At 42.3% G+C, this 16939-nt stretch overlaps 1 protein-coding gene across 14 annotated transcripts in view; it reads right to left on the reverse strand.

The window, feature by feature from the left end:
- ZMIZ1 (zinc finger MIZ-type containing 1) overlaps window positions 1-16939 on the reverse strand; it is a 346350-nt gene that overhangs the window by 47697 nt on the left and 281714 nt on the right. For all 14 annotated transcript variants that reach the window (XM_040070534.2, XM_040070533.2, XM_040070545.2 and 11 more), the window contains one exon: window positions 3546-3690. In XM_040070534.2, the coding sequence (XP_039926468.1) occupies window positions 3546-3690 (145 nt within the window). The remainder of the gene's footprint in view (window positions 1-3545; window positions 3691-16939) is intronic.

The following is a 16939-nucleotide window of genomic DNA, read 5'->3' on the forward strand; positions in this document are numbered from 1 at the left end:
TAACAGCTGTCTATTTCTAGGTGGTTTTGTTGACAAATAAGCTTTATTACAAGCTGTGCTAGAAATGAGAAGCCCCCCAGAGCTTGCCTGAGTGAGACTGACGTGAAAATGAACTAGGGTGCAATTCCTGCTGGGACTGATTGGAACTGTACCCATTTCAACCAACATTCAGTTTGATACACATGTACAGGTCCACCACTTGATCCAATAAAGCGTTAAGTTACTTAACTTCATCAAAGCCTCGGAAGGCATATAATGACAATAACTTGTACTCACCAAACAGCATTTGCCAAAGGCCTTAAATTAATTCAAAAATCAGCCACCTTGAGTAGTATCTGTTATTACAGACAGTTTGTCAGATTGGAAAACTAAAGCACAAATAATTACATTATACCCTGCAAGCTAGAAAGCTCGAAATTTGACTCCTGTGCAGAAGGGCTAGCCCAAAGACTAACAGCTCTCCATAAGTTCCCCATAAATCCATTAAGTAGGACTTTAATTAGAAGTTATACAGGATTAAGGAGGCGGAAAGGTCCCACACTGGTCCTTCAATACAGGAATAAAGTTTACTCACACGAATCAATAAAAAGGTCTAACGAGAAAATAAATTTAAAAATCTCACATTCAAGTTTGAGATGACTGTTAGATTTGCAGAGACTTAAAAACCCTCTGAGATTGGGAAATTCTTTTTGACAACCCAGTGCTCATTCTTGTTCACAAAACACAGGAGTCTGCAATCCAACCAACTGCCCTATATTAGACAGTGGGTATTTAGCTGTACTTTTTTCTATATGCAACACTTGATCATTCTGTTAATGAAAAACTAAATTTAGAAAGAAATTAGCACAATACAGTCCCTACTCTGAAAGCATTTGTTGCATGTGTGCACATCCTTGTATGGCTCACGTTCTGCTCTCTGTAAGCGCATTTAACCAACAGTACCACCATGAAAGCCCTCCTTGATCCGTCTACTTCAGTTTTCTCTCATAGCTCAATTAACTTTTAAAAATCAAAGACTGTCCTTAAAACCAGGCCAGACCTGAATTACTTCTAGTGTGAGTGCCCGGAGTTTATTAAATATGAATCCTTAGATTTAGATTCTTGTGATACATTATTGAGTCACAATTTATTTTAAATAGCTGAGCTCTGTTTCAACTTTGAGACTAAGCACCTGTGTTTCTGTAGCTACATCAGGATTCTAGTCCCTGACTAGAGTTCTGGGTAATTTTATTGCTAGTAAAAGGAACAGCAGAAAAAGCTCTGTGTGGAGTATTCAAGATTATCTGATGGCGGTAAAGGATTTAATTGTGTGTCTAATGATAATCAGCAGCTCACATGTATCTACATTGCCTTTGTTAAGTAAGGTTCTTGCATATGCTCTTGGTTGTTCTAATTTAATACCTAGTTCTTTTACAAAACTTGAAGTAGCAAGCAACATTAATTGTTTCAGGAAATACAAAGCATAGGTTTTTTTTGTTTGAATTAACAGAAAAGTCCTTGGATTAGAGATAAGATACTGTGAACTTTAATACTAAGCTTTTGACCCAAATGTAATCTAATGCAAATACAAATGATGCTTCATCAACAGCTCCATCACTTATTGTAGTTAATACTGTATTAACAGCTTTTCTTCTTTTGTTTAATTAAAACAAATAGAAAGCTCAATTCTTCTTCACCCCATACTTCACTACTGTCTTACAGACTGATTACAAAACATCCATGAAAATAAAGAGTTCCAGGTGGAAAAAGAAGTTGGAGAGCCACAGGATGCCTCATTCTAATGTACCACCTGAGAGACTTTAAGCAGTTATGGTTAAATTACAGACAAGAGCACACACCAACGCAGTGATGCAAATATTCCAAATCCCAAAGCACCTGCTGCAGCCATTGTATATAAGTCATGCCACAGAAACTCTCTTTCTAGAGGGGCATCTCATAGGTAAAGAGCAGTAATTTAGAAACTACTCCCAGTGTTTTCTCGAGTCAAACATGTCCAGGGAAATACTCAAGAGAAATATGCAGGAACTGCTTAATACTGGGCAGGATGCTCCACTACAGGCAGAATATTGCACGACTCAGTACTGATGGAAATGTTGCTATTTAGGTTTAGTGGAAGAAAGTACTTCCTTTTTGACATGTGACAGTTTCAGTGGAAAATTGCCACGAAATAAGTGAGTTGTGCCTATCTTATCTATTATCTAGTAATGTAGCACACAGCCCCTATGAGACAGTCTTCCTTTATAGACTCTAGAGGAACAGAGGCTAAGAGGTCAAATGAGAATCAGGCATCTAAAAACTACAAAACTACACCTAAGAGAGCACATACACTGCACCACATTCTCTGCAGACTGGCCACTAATCCCACTTTGTCTTCTGAAAAGCTTCTCCCAAGTGTAAAATTATTTTAAAACATTACATTTTTGGTGGGTTTTTTTTTGTTAAGTGTGTTTACAATCACTCATTTCATAAGCAACTAAAAAACAGGAAACCAGGTACTCTGAAAAGCCAGTGATGATATATTAATTATACTTAAAAAAAAGGACTTCATTTATTCTCAAGGGCTAAAATAAAAGGCATAGTGATTGTATGGTTTTCCCTTAAACGCAACAAAAATAATGAAAAAATATCCAACCCAAACCCCAAAAGTTGTTTTCAGACAAATTTGCATATGCAAATGCACTGGTACAAAGATGTCCCTAAGCTCCGTTCAAACACAAAAGTTCAAGTTAGTTAGGCTCTCTAACTTAGGTACAAGGAATTTAGACTCATTACACTCTCATAGTCCTTTACTAACAAAAACCCTCTACATGAAAACAAATTTATACTATTTGCGATTTCTTTAATGTGATACTGAGGTAAATAAAGCCTTGGAAAAATCTCCTAAAACATAAAGCATGGAATGACCACTCAATTGTGTCTACACTTTATCTCCAGCTTTTGCATTGACCTAGGCCGTGCAGACAAGAAATACAAATAGTGCTCCTCTACATAATTTGGTTATCAAAGTCACATCATCTTCTTACAGTGTCCTTTAATGTTCATGTTTTCTCTAAATTAACACAAGTGCTGTGTGATCCTCACCTGATAAAAGACTGTGCAGGACATCCCCTGATCTATGGCTACACCCACAGTACAACTGCTTTGCATGCAACACATTTCCAGTGATGGTTGAAACGGAACATCAGGGAAATGTTTTCAACGTCAAGAAAAGCCAGTTGTATTTAAATAAACATCAGGAAAGTGTCTGATGAGAGACATGATGTACAAGTTTATCTCTAGGGCATAACTTGAAGCTTGAAAGCAAGCCCACTTGATCTGAGCACAGATTTGAAGACGGAAGTTTCTTCAAAGCGCGCTATGCACTACAGGGGCAATAGCAAAGGGAAAATCTGAGTTTATTCAGTGTTTGCTGTAATTACAGACACCCTGTTGTCCGTAGCGCTGAGCAGTGTCGCCCCCTCCATCAGTGGCAACTAGCATTTCAAGTAACAGGTCAGCGACACGACGCGCTGCCCGGACTGCACTGCTGCTGGGCCCAGACTCACCTGTGAGAGAGGGTGGGTTTCATGGAGCTCATGGAGTTCATGGGGGGTTGCATGGGGAGCTTCCCGGGGGGATCGTTCTGCCGGCTTTTCTGGTGGCGAAGCAGCAAGAGCCGTCCCAGCTCCTCACACCACGATGAAAGCAGGGCTGTGCAAACAGAACAAACGACAGTGAGCACACACCCGAGGAACCAGCACAGCCCAGCGCAGGTGCAAGCCACCGTAACGGGAGTCACAAGCCAAACAAACACCAGGAGCGCAAAGCTTGTCCATGAACCGCCACTCACACTGTTATCCTACCAAACTGAGTCTGTAAGTGCCCTACACTGTCACATCAAGTTACAAACATTCTGCAGGAATGGCACAAGAGAACTTATCTGAGCAGCACAGAGACGAAGAAGGGATGAAACAGCAGGACATGGGATAGTTGTTACCAGTGAAGTAAGATGCAGAATAATTCATTTCACCCCAATAGAAACATAAAAACACAGAGAAGACATCATTTACAGAGGGGAGCAAAGAAAAAAGATCTCTCTTCTGTTCAGCTGTTTTTGGTTTTTTTTTTTCAAAAGATTAATTGGAGAGAAACCCATGTGCATGAATTAATTTCCAAAACTGCTATAAGCTACCAGTCTTGAATAGATAAACAGGAGAATGATGTATGGATACAAAGTTAGGCACTTAAATCTATACCTGACCCAGCACAACCCCTAAATGTGTATTTCCATTATGTGCCTAATCTTGTAGTCAATGAGGGTAATTCTGTGCTTACAAGAAAATCACGCTTATGAACTACAAGCATGTAGAGATTTCTTAGAGGGAAGAAGAGCTTCCAACTCCTTCTAAAGCCATGAAAGGGGTCATTATTCCTGAAAATGTGACCTCTCCCTTATACACTCACTCTCAGAAAAGACCAGGACCTGCTACAGAAACCACCTACTCTGCAGCAAGCAGAGCCCCAGAAAGTGACTGCAGTGAAACCTGGCTCCCGTGAGTGCACCCAGCCAAGACCCCACCGAAACCTGCAGCAACATCCACCTCAAAGCCTCAAAGCTGCCTACTTAATTCCAGCATCAGAAGTGGCTCTGGTAAAAAGGCAGCCAGGTATGAGGACACAGTGAGGAGTTTCACTGGAACAAAGTGCAGACTAATTGAAAAATCCTGCAGTGGAAAGAAATCAATTTCTCAAGTGGAAGTGCTTGGGCTTTTTTCTTCTTTAAAGGATGCTTTACGAAACCCTCGGAACAAAAAAATGCTTCATGTTTAATTTTTAACTAAGTGCCTTCCTGAGGTGTTGCAAACGGAACAAAAATCAACAGATTATATGGGTGGGTGAGAACCAGAAGACTACTGAAAACCCAAGCTGCCACAGAGGTTTAGAGTAGTAAGAGCTCTAGATTTAATTTCAGGCTTGCTCGTTTAAAAGAGACAAGTGCAGAATCCTGTAAAACTGAGGCTTCTGTTTTCATGTCTTAATTTTCTAATGGTTGTCTTTTCACCAAATAACATAAGCAGTAGCTAACTATCATTTCAGGGTACACCACCTTCTTTTCCCAGTAGCTACTCACACGAACTGTTAACACAGAACAAATTCCAAAGTGACTAACTGTAAAGTCAAATTTGTGGGGGAGAAGAAGGGACCTGCTCTACCAAAACCACACACAGGTATGGTTTTTCAGTACAATTGGATCTTCTCAAGTTAAACGGCCACACAAGAAAAATACTTATGGCCTGGGCCATTGCTGTGAATTCATGACACATTTGGACACAGAAGAGGTAATAATTTTATTGCATTTGGACAAAGAAGAGGTAGTGATTTTATTGCACTCATCAAGCAGAAGGTCAAGAGCGGTGTTTAGGGAGGCATTTTGGAGCTCGGCTGTGACAAAAAGGGGACACAGTTTCCTTATGCAACTAAATATGGTCACTCGGAAATCGTCAGCCTCACACGTAGCCTACAAAAAGCATTCCCTCGAGCTCTGTGAAATGTTCCAGCAACGAGTGTCAGTCTAGGCTGCTTCTCTATTAGCCAAGGAATCTGTCAACAAGCATTTGATCAAATTATACTCACCTTTTATCCCTGGCATTTCATTACTAATGTGCCAGTGACAAAGGCCCCCTCCCCCTTCCAGCTGCCTGGAGATACAAATTCCTGCCTCACAGGGCTCCTTCCCTTGCGCCACAGCCACTCGAGCTCGGGAAAGGCGAACAAAGTGTTCTGCCGAACACTTAACGCAGCCATCACCGAGTAATAGCGGATGAGTAATAGTGGATGCTGAGCACTTCCACGGCCGAGTGTAATTACTACGGAATCATCCATCTTACACCAGGCTATGATGGGAGAAGGGAGTTGCTCCTTCTGCACACCTATGTGCACTCGACAAGTAAGATAAAAAGCGACAACCCAATGGATCTGAGGGCATGAATCTGCAAACAAAAGCCAAACCTGCTTGGAAAAAAAAGCGGTGTAACACCTGGAAAAAGAGCATGCCAATGAGAGCACTGCTTTGGAGAGGTGAAGATAAGAAAACATCTTAATGAGTTGTTATTATTACCAACATCCAGTACGCAGATTTATAAAGGGAAAATGTAAACCATCAAAGAACAAAGAGGTCCTCGAGATAAGCTGCATGGTTTTATTCTACAAGTGATCTGGAGAGGACTCAGGCTTTTAGAAACTAAGAGACTGCAGGTAAAAAACCTAGCAAATTTACTCATCCCTATTACAGCACTCATTATGGAGAGGTTCAACCTTTCCTCCCCCAGGACATTTCAACTCATGTACCATGTATAATAATCACTTTTTTCTCTGTGTTGGTACTTGTGCATGGAATGAAAACAAAGCTGTTTGTAGCCACCTTAGGAGTTACCAGCTCCCCTCTGACCTGGCTCTGTCCTCCCTTCCAAAGGAGTCTGCTCTGCTGGAAAGCACAGGGCAGCCTCCCATCTCTCCTGCCCCATCCACCTCCACTGCTCTCTGCTCGGTAAGAGGAATATATATGCCCTGCCAACACACATCTGGTACAGCTGGCTTCTGGAGAACATCACTTCCTGGGCTATTCAAGCAAGATAAAACAAACTCAAAATGAATTTACAGATTACACTATTCATCTTTAGTGTACTTAGTTACTGCTTTTTATGCTGACAGTATTAGGCGTATCTCAACTCATTTACACTCAAAGCACGAGAATTTCAGTATCATACTATAATGAACAGATAAAGCAGCAAGCACAAAGGACAGCTACAGATGGTGCCAACAGTCAGTCTCACCCTCTCATAGCACAGCCAAGCAGCTGCTTTTTCTCCCCCTCCGCCCCTCCTCCTTGTACAACAGGAGCACAGATTTTGCAGATGGACCATCCACACCGTCTCTCTTGCAGCCCCTTGCTGCGGCAGTTTAATGATCAGATTTAAATCGTGTTTCTCTGCTGCATTGCTACAATGTCCCTTGCATACAATGATGCGTCTTTCCTGCTTAAGTTGAACTCAACTGTTGCGATGAGAGGAAAGGAAAAATCCTTGACTGTGCACACACCCTTCCAAGAAGCCCTCTGTGCAGCCCAGGTGTAAAATATAGCCTGGTTAATACACCAAAATTGACATTTTCTCTCAATCCCTGTTCAGACATAGAGGGCTCTGCTAGCTCATGCAAAAAGATGCAGAATAATGGCAATCAAATAACGTACTGACAGTTTAAGTGTATTCACACATTTATTTGGCTTAAAGGGACACTCTCTGGAATGATTGGTGCAATATTTGACCTACTTTTCTCCATCTGCAAAACCTGTATCATTCTTAATGGGATTGCGTTTTACTTTTAGCACTGATCTATTTCCATAGGAATAAATCAATACTGATTTGCTAATGACGACTGCGTTAAGAAACCAACACCGACGTGAGCAGCCGCAGCTTCCACATTTGTGAAAAGCAGAAATACAGATTTAAAAATAAGAGAAATTTCAATTACAGCTAGCCCAAAGGGTTTCCCTAAGGAAGCAAGTGAAAAAAATCAGTTCAGAGATATTTAGCTTGCTGCTACCCAGTCCCATTTTTGTTTTTCTATTCTTTGAAGAGGACTAGACATGGCAAGAGTGTCTCTGAGCACAGAATGTGACCGACCTCGCCTTAAAATACTTATAAATACTCCCACACACCCAAAGCTGGCAAGACTTTATGTCCTTCTGGATGTGTCCAATACTTTTCAATTCTTTCATTGAAAAAAATCCTAAGACATGGCAATGTACCCACATTGGGATCCTAGGGACAAGGAGGGAGAAGAAGGCTGGAAGGCATTTTTTTTTTTTCCCAGTCAGCCCAAGTCACATTTTAAGCATTTCTCTGCAACCACAGAGCTAAGCCTTGCTTGAAAGAGAAAGGAAGCAATTGTTATTTAATCCCCTGCCTCTAGGAGCCAAGTCTTTAAGAACATGCCAAATATCACAAGATTTGCGACAATTATTAGGACCGGCCACATCCCCTGGTACCGCTCCTTTCCTCTAAGGGCCCTTTTGTGCCCAAAACCTGCCAGGCAGTACAGAAACAAAGGCCTCCGCTGCTCGCTCTGCGGCGCCTCTCCATCCCTCATAGCCATGAGGGCACATCACCCAGCAGCAGCATCACAACTGCTTTGCAAGTGCTGGGCCCCTTCCATTAGCAAAATCAAGGAGTTTGAGCTGGGGGAAGGCAAAGATCATGCCCAGGCTGCTCGCACCACTTAATACTCCTTGACAACAAACGATGCTGGCGTACCCGCAAATACTACGTGATGGATGCTGATGATGCAGCTCAAATGTCATTTTGTAGCCATGGCACGGAAGATTGGTACAGCCCGGTAGAACCCTTTTTGGGCCATGGACCAGAGAGTAAAGAGACCAGGGTGTGCAGTCAATGGTACCCCAGAGAGGCCCTGCTGCATTTCAGCAGCTGCACCCAGCCCAGCGGGAGCTGCAGTCCTGCTCTGCACGGCTGTACTCGGCGCCTGCAAAGTGCCACAGTAAGCACCTCCGAGTGCATGAGCCCGCGGCTCCCTAGAAAGCAAAATACAGAGAGGCACAGGGCTAATCTATTTACCTATTATGATACCCTAGTATTAGTTACAGCTTATCACCTCAGTAAATCGCTGCCTCTTGTTAGGGAACGTGCTTAAAGGCGCAGCAAACCGTTATTTACAGGCAGACACTATATTTACAGCCACAAAGACAGGTGAGGAGGGGATAGGACAACAGCTCAGTAATTTCAATGCCTTCTGCTTCCCGGGAGACTGCTGGAAGAGCACAATAGGATTACTGCTTCCTTGCTGCAGTTAAGCTGCAGTAGATAGTTCAATAGGCAGACTGGCAGACCCGTATTTCTTATTCGCTGCAATGAAAATATTAGGAAAAAAGGAGGAGTTTGATTTGGGGAATTATCTGTTCAGCACCATCTCGCTAGATTGGTTTCATGTCTCAGAAGGAAATGCATTTGGCTGAAAAGATATTTACAGCATGAGTAAGAAAATACATCATTTTTCACCAATCATATCCATTAATTTTATATTGCTTTTAGAAACAAGTTTGTATTTTTTTACATGGAGAATTCCAGATGAGTAGAATACAAAGCTACTGAATGCCTTCTACTCTCTCCTCTACAGACTGCAATTTAAATACGGTTTTTATAAAACATCCAGTGAGATAATTTGGTAGAGAGGGAAGGGAAGCAGCAATGAGAAGAGAATGAGAGGACTGGAAATAACAAATGTCTTGGTTATTTAGAGGAGTTATTCTTTCTACACAGAAAACTGAGACTATATCACATTTGGAAAAATACATTGAAAATGTTAACTACCTAAAGCTCAATGTGCTGTCAGTATTAGAAAAATAAGGTCAATTGCATTAAAGGATGGAATCTTTGCAAATTTGTGAAACTGAAAATCAGATGTTTTCCTTGCGTTTTAAAAGCCACTTTGGTTTTATAGAGCTAGGAAATGGAGAGAGGGAGAAACCAGTCATGCCAAACTCTTTCAAGGATTGATTTTCCTGCAGCTCTCCTCCTCACCTACTCCAGCAGAGCCTGGCAGTGGCTGCCTCACCTGTCAGACAGTCGGTCAGGACAGCAAAGCAAGGCCACAAACCCAGGATGTAACAGGAACACAAGGCTGACAGCCACAGTTCAACACTGTGGAAATGATACACATTTCCACCCCTATTATCTAAATAATATCCTTTATCAAGAATGCCTCCTATAGCTTCAGTGGTGTCCTGCAGAAATATTCAGCTTTGTCCCAGTAGGATCTATAATGCAATTATGTATTACAATTGAAAAACAAAAAATCATGCAGGTTTGTAGGAAAATAGATAATGAAAGGAACACCTAATTAAACGGAATGCAGTATCACGTTAATTAATGGAGGTTTTATTCAATAAAACCCTTACTGCAAACCTGAGAGTTATTCAGCATGTGCTTTCAGGATTGCTGCATGAGACTGATGCCGTGTACATGGTCTGGTCTTGAATATGGGTCCAGCTTGCCTTGGCATATCTTCAATTCTTCACAAATACCTCTCAAGACACATATATATATATGTAGACTTCCCCAAAGGCTCTTGCCAACTGGAATAGTACATGCTGGAGACACAGATTTGAACACTGCTATCCTCACCCCATGCCTTCAGTGGAACTGGGATTTCCCAATTTCCTTCCACACTTGCCAAAACTTGGCAGAGGATCTTACCAGATTCACTACATTAACTTTGAAGTAATACATTACAAAACATAGCAACAATGGCTCAATTTGGCAAGCACAAAACACTCTGTACAGATCCAGATAAAATACGTAAACATCTCATTTAGGCTTAGCTCTACCCAAGCTGCTACATCTGAAAACACAGCCCATTATACAAAGAGAAGACAACACTGTTGAAAGGCTATCAGCAAGTGAATCTTGGATAAGGCTTTCCAAGGAAATGCACTCCAATAGCATTAAGAGTGCTTGTTTTCTTGCTCATCCAATTGTTGGTTTCCCTGCTTAGTTCTCAAACAACAGCATCTTTCATTACTGCTGTACGCTTTTGTTTTGTAATGCCAGTTCTAGTCATCAACAAATTTCACATATAATCCAGGCATCTGAAAAATGATACTGACGCTCTTGAACCTGTCTTTGGCTGCAGACAAAGCGGTGACCTACAGGTGAGAGGCTCTGTTTCATTTAATCCATCCTCAGCCCTCCAATTACTACTGTAAACAACTCCTGAGTTAACACCACCACTAACATCTAGAAGTGCTAGGAAAAAAACCCAACAGATGAATTTAACAAGAGCTGCAACACAAGGAAGCCATACACAATCAGTACAACGATGGAAGTCTAGAAGGAAAAATCTGGTGTCTGTCATTTAAAGAAAGAAACGAATAACCACAGAATTGAAGGTTCAGCTTCCTATCATGGAAACCTAGCTAAAATTATTCAAAAGGACCCAGGGGAAAGTAAAAAATGAGTAACAACCAAAACTGACTTTTCAGAAACAAATCATGCCTTACCTCTGTACTTCTCTCACACTAGCACACAACAGACCTTGAACATAGATGAGTTTGATTTTAATCAGGCTTTAAGTGCTGCTTAACATGACATTCCCATAAATAAACAAGGAAAATTCGGTCTAGCTGAGCCCAACACAGAATGGCAGGAAACTTAAGGCTTACCAACTATTAAACCAATAGTCTCTAATAGAAATGAGCATTATCAGACTCCTCAGAGGGCCAATGAAGGCAGTAGCTGTGCTATGCTGCCAAAGCACACCCAACCAGCCTCCCCAGCTGCATGAGTGGGGACCCAAGTCTGGGAGATGCACAGTTCTCCTTCCTCTCTACCCCACCACAATGTACAGCCACAGAAGGAAAAGAAAAGTAATCAGAATGATTAGAAAAAACCCAATCAATATATCCTGCAAAAAAATGATTACATGGATTAGGGCTTTTAGTGGGTTTGGTTTGAGCTTTTTTTTTTTTACAAGCGGAAAGACTGACAGTGGTATTCTGATTTACTGAGCCACAAAGCATTAACCATATCCACAGCAGAAACACCAATATCTAGAGATAAAAAAGACACAGGTTAGATATTAGGAGCATCCTAATACTCCTTAATACCCTCAGGGGTAAGGTGAGGAATTTCCATAAATGGAGGTAACAGAGGAAAGGTCAGATACAGATCTAGGGAGAAAGGATTCTTCGGCCAAGGGGACATGGCATAGATGACTTTTTCAAGTCTTTTAGAATCAAATTAAATCTGTGTTTGCAAACAGAGGAAATTCAACCAGTCTGCATTGGGAAAGTATTTAAATCTGGCTTGTATTCACAATTATCCCAAAAAGACCTCTTAGCTACAGTAGTGGGGAGCTCCTGCAGAGACGGCTGAAGTGGCCATCCAACTACATGGCTTACTGGCTAAGTTTTAAAGATGAAAGAAACTGAGAGCAGGTGATGTGCTGAAGGTCACACCAGTTGTGACTGAACAGAGTCCCAGAACAGAGAGGATCATACACCTTCCTCTCTTCGCAAGGAAAAACCGCAACCACCACATCAAGGGGTTACTGCTCTGTGCCCGCAGTCTCTGTGCCTGCCATGGAACATTTTCAAACAACAACTGTAAAACATCTGGAGAGGCTTTCAAGGAGGGGAAAAAAATTACAAAAACCACACAACCAAAATTTATAGCAGAAACGTGTTTCCAAAGTTAACACTGCACAGCCAGAACTCAGAAGGACCAAAAGCTATTTTAGGAACTTTTGCTTTTTGGTTCTGCCGTCTTGCTCTTTGCTTTAACTTTACATTATTTTATATTTTTACAGGAAAAGAATGTTTTATCAGGTGTCCTCATTTTTTTTGTTTTTTTAATTTTTGTATGATTAGTGTAATACAAACTTTGCCAACTTCTCTTTAACTGCTGAAGGAAAAAAAATGCTTGCTTTCAAAGCTGGAGGTTGCAGGACCATTTTTCACACTATCCAAACTTTGTACTTGAACAGAACTAAGCTAGAAGCACCTTATCACTCCACTCACTCTTCATTCTCAAAGAAATATTACAACTACATAAAATAATCTCTAAGTGCTGAACATGAAAACAGTTAAGGACATCAGGAAAGAGAAACTCAGCCTACAGCAGTTTTTAACTAAACCAATTTCTGCTCGAAGAATACAGGGCAGACAGATGTGTGCATGCACTGCAGTTTCAAGGCAATGCCTCCCATCTCGCTGCCCAGCTGATGAGGTAGTTTCTAACAGAGTCATTACTTCTCTTTTTTCCCCTCTGTGTCCCACCAGCCCCACAAACGTTGTCATCTTCCCTTACTAGCAACCTGCTCTGCTCCTCTGGTACTAATCACCTTTTCTTGAGAACTGCCTAATTAATTAACATTCAATTAATATACCAAAGTCAAATACCAAATAATTGTTCCCAAGCTGCACTGGGAACTTGGTAACTCATCTGAGCAAGTGAAGAGCTTCTGTATCCTTCAAGTTCCATTTCTTCTAGCTGTTTCTTCTGGGCGAATGGACGTTTCCCACCTGAAACGTGGTTGTATTACTGGAGCAGACTTTGTGAGCCATGGATGCCCTTGTTAAGGCATTCTGATACCCCTAAAGACTCCACATATGCTGTGTTTATATATATAAATAAAGCAAAAGTAGAAAAACATGTATGCTCCGTTACAATTAGGGCCACATAGAAAACTCAAGCTGGAGTAAAATAAGAAACATCTAAACAACCCTACCTCGATCTCCAGATTATTTTAGTTGTAGTTTCACAATACGAAGTGTTCAGCAGCGGTACTGCCTTGAGGTAGCCCCATCTTCTGCTGTCTGTGCCCATGCTCTGCTGTAGCCTGCACACTCCCAGCTGTGCTGCAGCATTTCTTTGTGTGACCACCCTGTGAACCCGACCAGCTTTTCATTTATTTATTTATTTATTTATTTATGTTTCCTTGTTTCTCTTTTTTAAAAAAGAAATTCCCCCAGACGTGTATTTGGTTTTTCCCCAGCCACGTGCAGTCCCTGCTGTGGCTCAGCGCGGCCCAGCAGCAAGGCACGGGCGCTCTGCAGAGGCAGCTGCTCCCTGGCACAGGCACTACCCCAACGCAGGGCTCCAGCGCACACAGAGCAGCCTCAGTTCAATTAGCTGAGCTACAGGCACACAGAGGGCTGCACCAAGAGACTTTTCTTTAAAAGCCTAACTACGGACATTAGTTTTGGACAGATTAGAAATCGCTGTTTCCTTGTCTTCAGGGGCATGTTTATCATTTTACATAGGTAGAAAGAGGTTATCTATGGAAGACGGAAGAGGTATAAAAATGAACGTGCCTAATTGCTTTTTACAAGCATCTAGGGAAGAAGCCAGTAGAAATCACAGCCCAAACTCATTTTTCAATACCTTTTGTTTCTCTGTCTGAAAATACAAAAGAATTGGGCAGAGAGGGAAATGGTAATTTGCGATGATCTCTTCTTATGGACATTTCCAGAAGAGCAGTCTGCCTAAATTCTCAGAGAACACCTGGACGCGTCTCCCTGCACACAAGTGCTGTAATATAATGTCATCACTGCTGCTGCCATCTATAAATAACTGCATTTGGATCTAGTCAAGTCACATGGAAAAGCTGGCCAGCAACACATAATGTATGTCAGCGTGCCTTTGGAAACCCAAATAATTCTAATAACGTTGCAGGGAATAAGCTTTAGCTTTCCAAATTTATCTCTGGTCCATGCACTCACTGCGGCTCACAGAGGACTGCTATTATTTCTTTTAAAAAGGCCCTTCTTCCTTTGGAAGCTGCTGACTCGGGCATTAGCTGGGTATTGTGCAGACGCGCCTCGTGTGCTGCTGCGCAGAGACTGCTCCGAGAGGCAGAGAGGAACCAACCTGCCCGCCCCTCTCATTGACATCTTCCCGCAGCCCAGGAAAAGCGCAGGGCCCAGCGCGGCGAGAGCCGTGGGAGGGGGAGGGTGTGAACGGCAGCCAGACAGCACAGAGGGATGGGACATGCTGGAGGGGCTCCTGACCCAGCACAGCATGGATGGCACACTCTGGAGGGGCTCCTGACACAGCACAGAATGGATGCCACACTCTGGAGGGGCTCCTGACCCAGCACAGCATGGATGGCACACTCTGGAGGGGCTCCTGACACAGCACAGCATGGATGGCACACTCTGGAGGGGCTCCTGACCCAGCACAGCATGGATGGGACATGCTGGAGGGGCTCCTGACACAGCACAGCATGGATGGGACACGCTGGAGGGGCTCCTGACCCAGCACAGCATGGATGGGACACGCTGGAGGGGCTCCTGACACAGCACAGCATGGATGAGACACGCTGGAGGGGCTCCTGACACAGCACAGCATGGATGAGACACGCTGGAGGGGCTCCTGACACAGCACAGCATGGATGGAACACTCTGGAGCTGCTCCTGACACAGCACAGAGGGATGGGACACACTGGAGGGGCTCCTGACCCAGCACAGCATGGATGGAACACTCTGGAGCTGCTCCTGACCCAGCACAGCATGGATGGAACACTCTGGAGCTGCTCCTGACCCAGCACAGCATGGATGAGACACTCTGGAGGGGCTCCTGACACAGCACAGCATGGATGGAACATTCTGGAGCTGCTCCTGACCCAGCACAGCATGGATGGAACACTCTGGAGCTGCTCCTGACCCAGCACAGCATGGATGGAACACTCTGGAGCTGCTCCTGATGCTGCCCTGCCTGCTGGGAATAGACCAGGCTGGGGCAGCAGAGGAAGTAGCAAATCCCTAATTACATACGGAACCGGATTCTAGCACTCATTTTCTACAGGAAATCTTTCAGTGCAGTGCAAAAGGATGATTTTAAAAAGAAAACAAACAATACAATTTGGATGCTGAAACAGTCCCATGGCAGTAGTAACAAACATAAATAGGAAAGCATTTCAAATGAGTTGTATGAAGCTCCTTGGAGCATTTTCTGGGAAAATGACTGGAATACAACCTGACATGACCAACAGAGCCTGCAGTTTAAGGAAGGCCACAAGACATTATCAGGGTACGATTTTCATCATTGGAACCTAAAACTGAGGAGAGCATGTACTATTGAGGAGAAGATAAAGGAAGAGAAAGGGCAGCAATTGACACCGAGTATTTCCCAAGACTTCAAGCACCCTTAATTCTGCAGAGTATTTTCCAGGGACAGAGGTTCTCTTTCACTGTCTGTAGAAGAGCAGCAGTTTGTAAAAAAAAACACTGAGCAAGCATCTTATCTAAATAGCAACCACGTCTATTTCATGTTCCCAGAACATCTGGAAAGAAGAATCACAACCAAAATGGACATCAGAACATCAAATATTACTGTAAAACACAGTAAGATGCTATTCAAGCAGATGGATCCCAGCAATTCTACCTTCCTGGTCAGAATAATTTTGGATTAGCTCCTGCTCCTACTGAAGCTGGTTGAAAATATTGTAATTTTAGTGGTCTGAAGCACAATCTCTTAACTACATTTACATAAACTCTACCAATACGATCTTTTCTCCTTCAATACACCATTTCATGTGTACAATAAAAATGTAACTTCTCCTTCGTACATTAAGAAGTACTTCTATGTTAGTCTAGCAGAATGTATTTATAATTTTACTGATGTAAATTAAGAAATGTGGGAAAGTGGCTAGAACAGAGGATAAACCCAAGAGAAATTAGAGCAAAAAATAATATGTTAAAGATAAGGTTTCTGAAAGGTTACAGATATGTTATCACATACAGACTGTGCCTGGCTACCCAATGTCTGGGGACTATATAAATGCCCTTTCACAAACACACAAGGACTGGCTCCTTCCATAAAGAACTTAAAAGAAATGCAATAAAATTTCAAAACCAAGAAGTCATGGGCAAACATTTCTCAGGGAAATTAACACAGGAATGTTTTCTGAAGGGAGCTGGTTGAATGAAAGAACACATTTGCAGTCAAATATTATGAAATTTTCTCTAAGGGGAATAGACTGTGGTAATTTTGAAAACCTAAGGGTGGAGGAAAGATGAAGAGAACCCTCAAGAGTAACAGAAACCCAGTGAACAAGGACAAAGGGATCAAGGACCAGACCTGAGGGTGCTGTCTGCTTAATAAGAGAGAAGGTAATTAGATGGGCTCCAAGAAGGTGGAATTTTATCATGTACTCCCACCTCTCTCATCTCACTGTGTACTTTTCATCCTGTATTTTACTTCAAGAACAAGTTTCTACTACATCTTCTTCCTGATTAGAGGTTTTCCATGTAAGAAAGGCCTCCAAAAGCCAAATCATCTAAATTTGGCCCAACTCAAGTAATATTTTATGCAATACCTACCTCATCTTGCTTATTGCAATATAAAACAATCTGCATTTGCAATCTGCAGTTTGATGCTATGAA

The sequence above is a fragment of the Hirundo rustica genome, chromosome 8 (genome assembly GCF_015227805.2).
Source record: "Hirundo rustica isolate bHirRus1 chromosome 8, bHirRus1.pri.v3, whole genome shotgun sequence".
Lineage (NCBI taxonomy): Eukaryota > Metazoa > Chordata > Aves > Passeriformes > Hirundinidae > Hirundo > Hirundo rustica.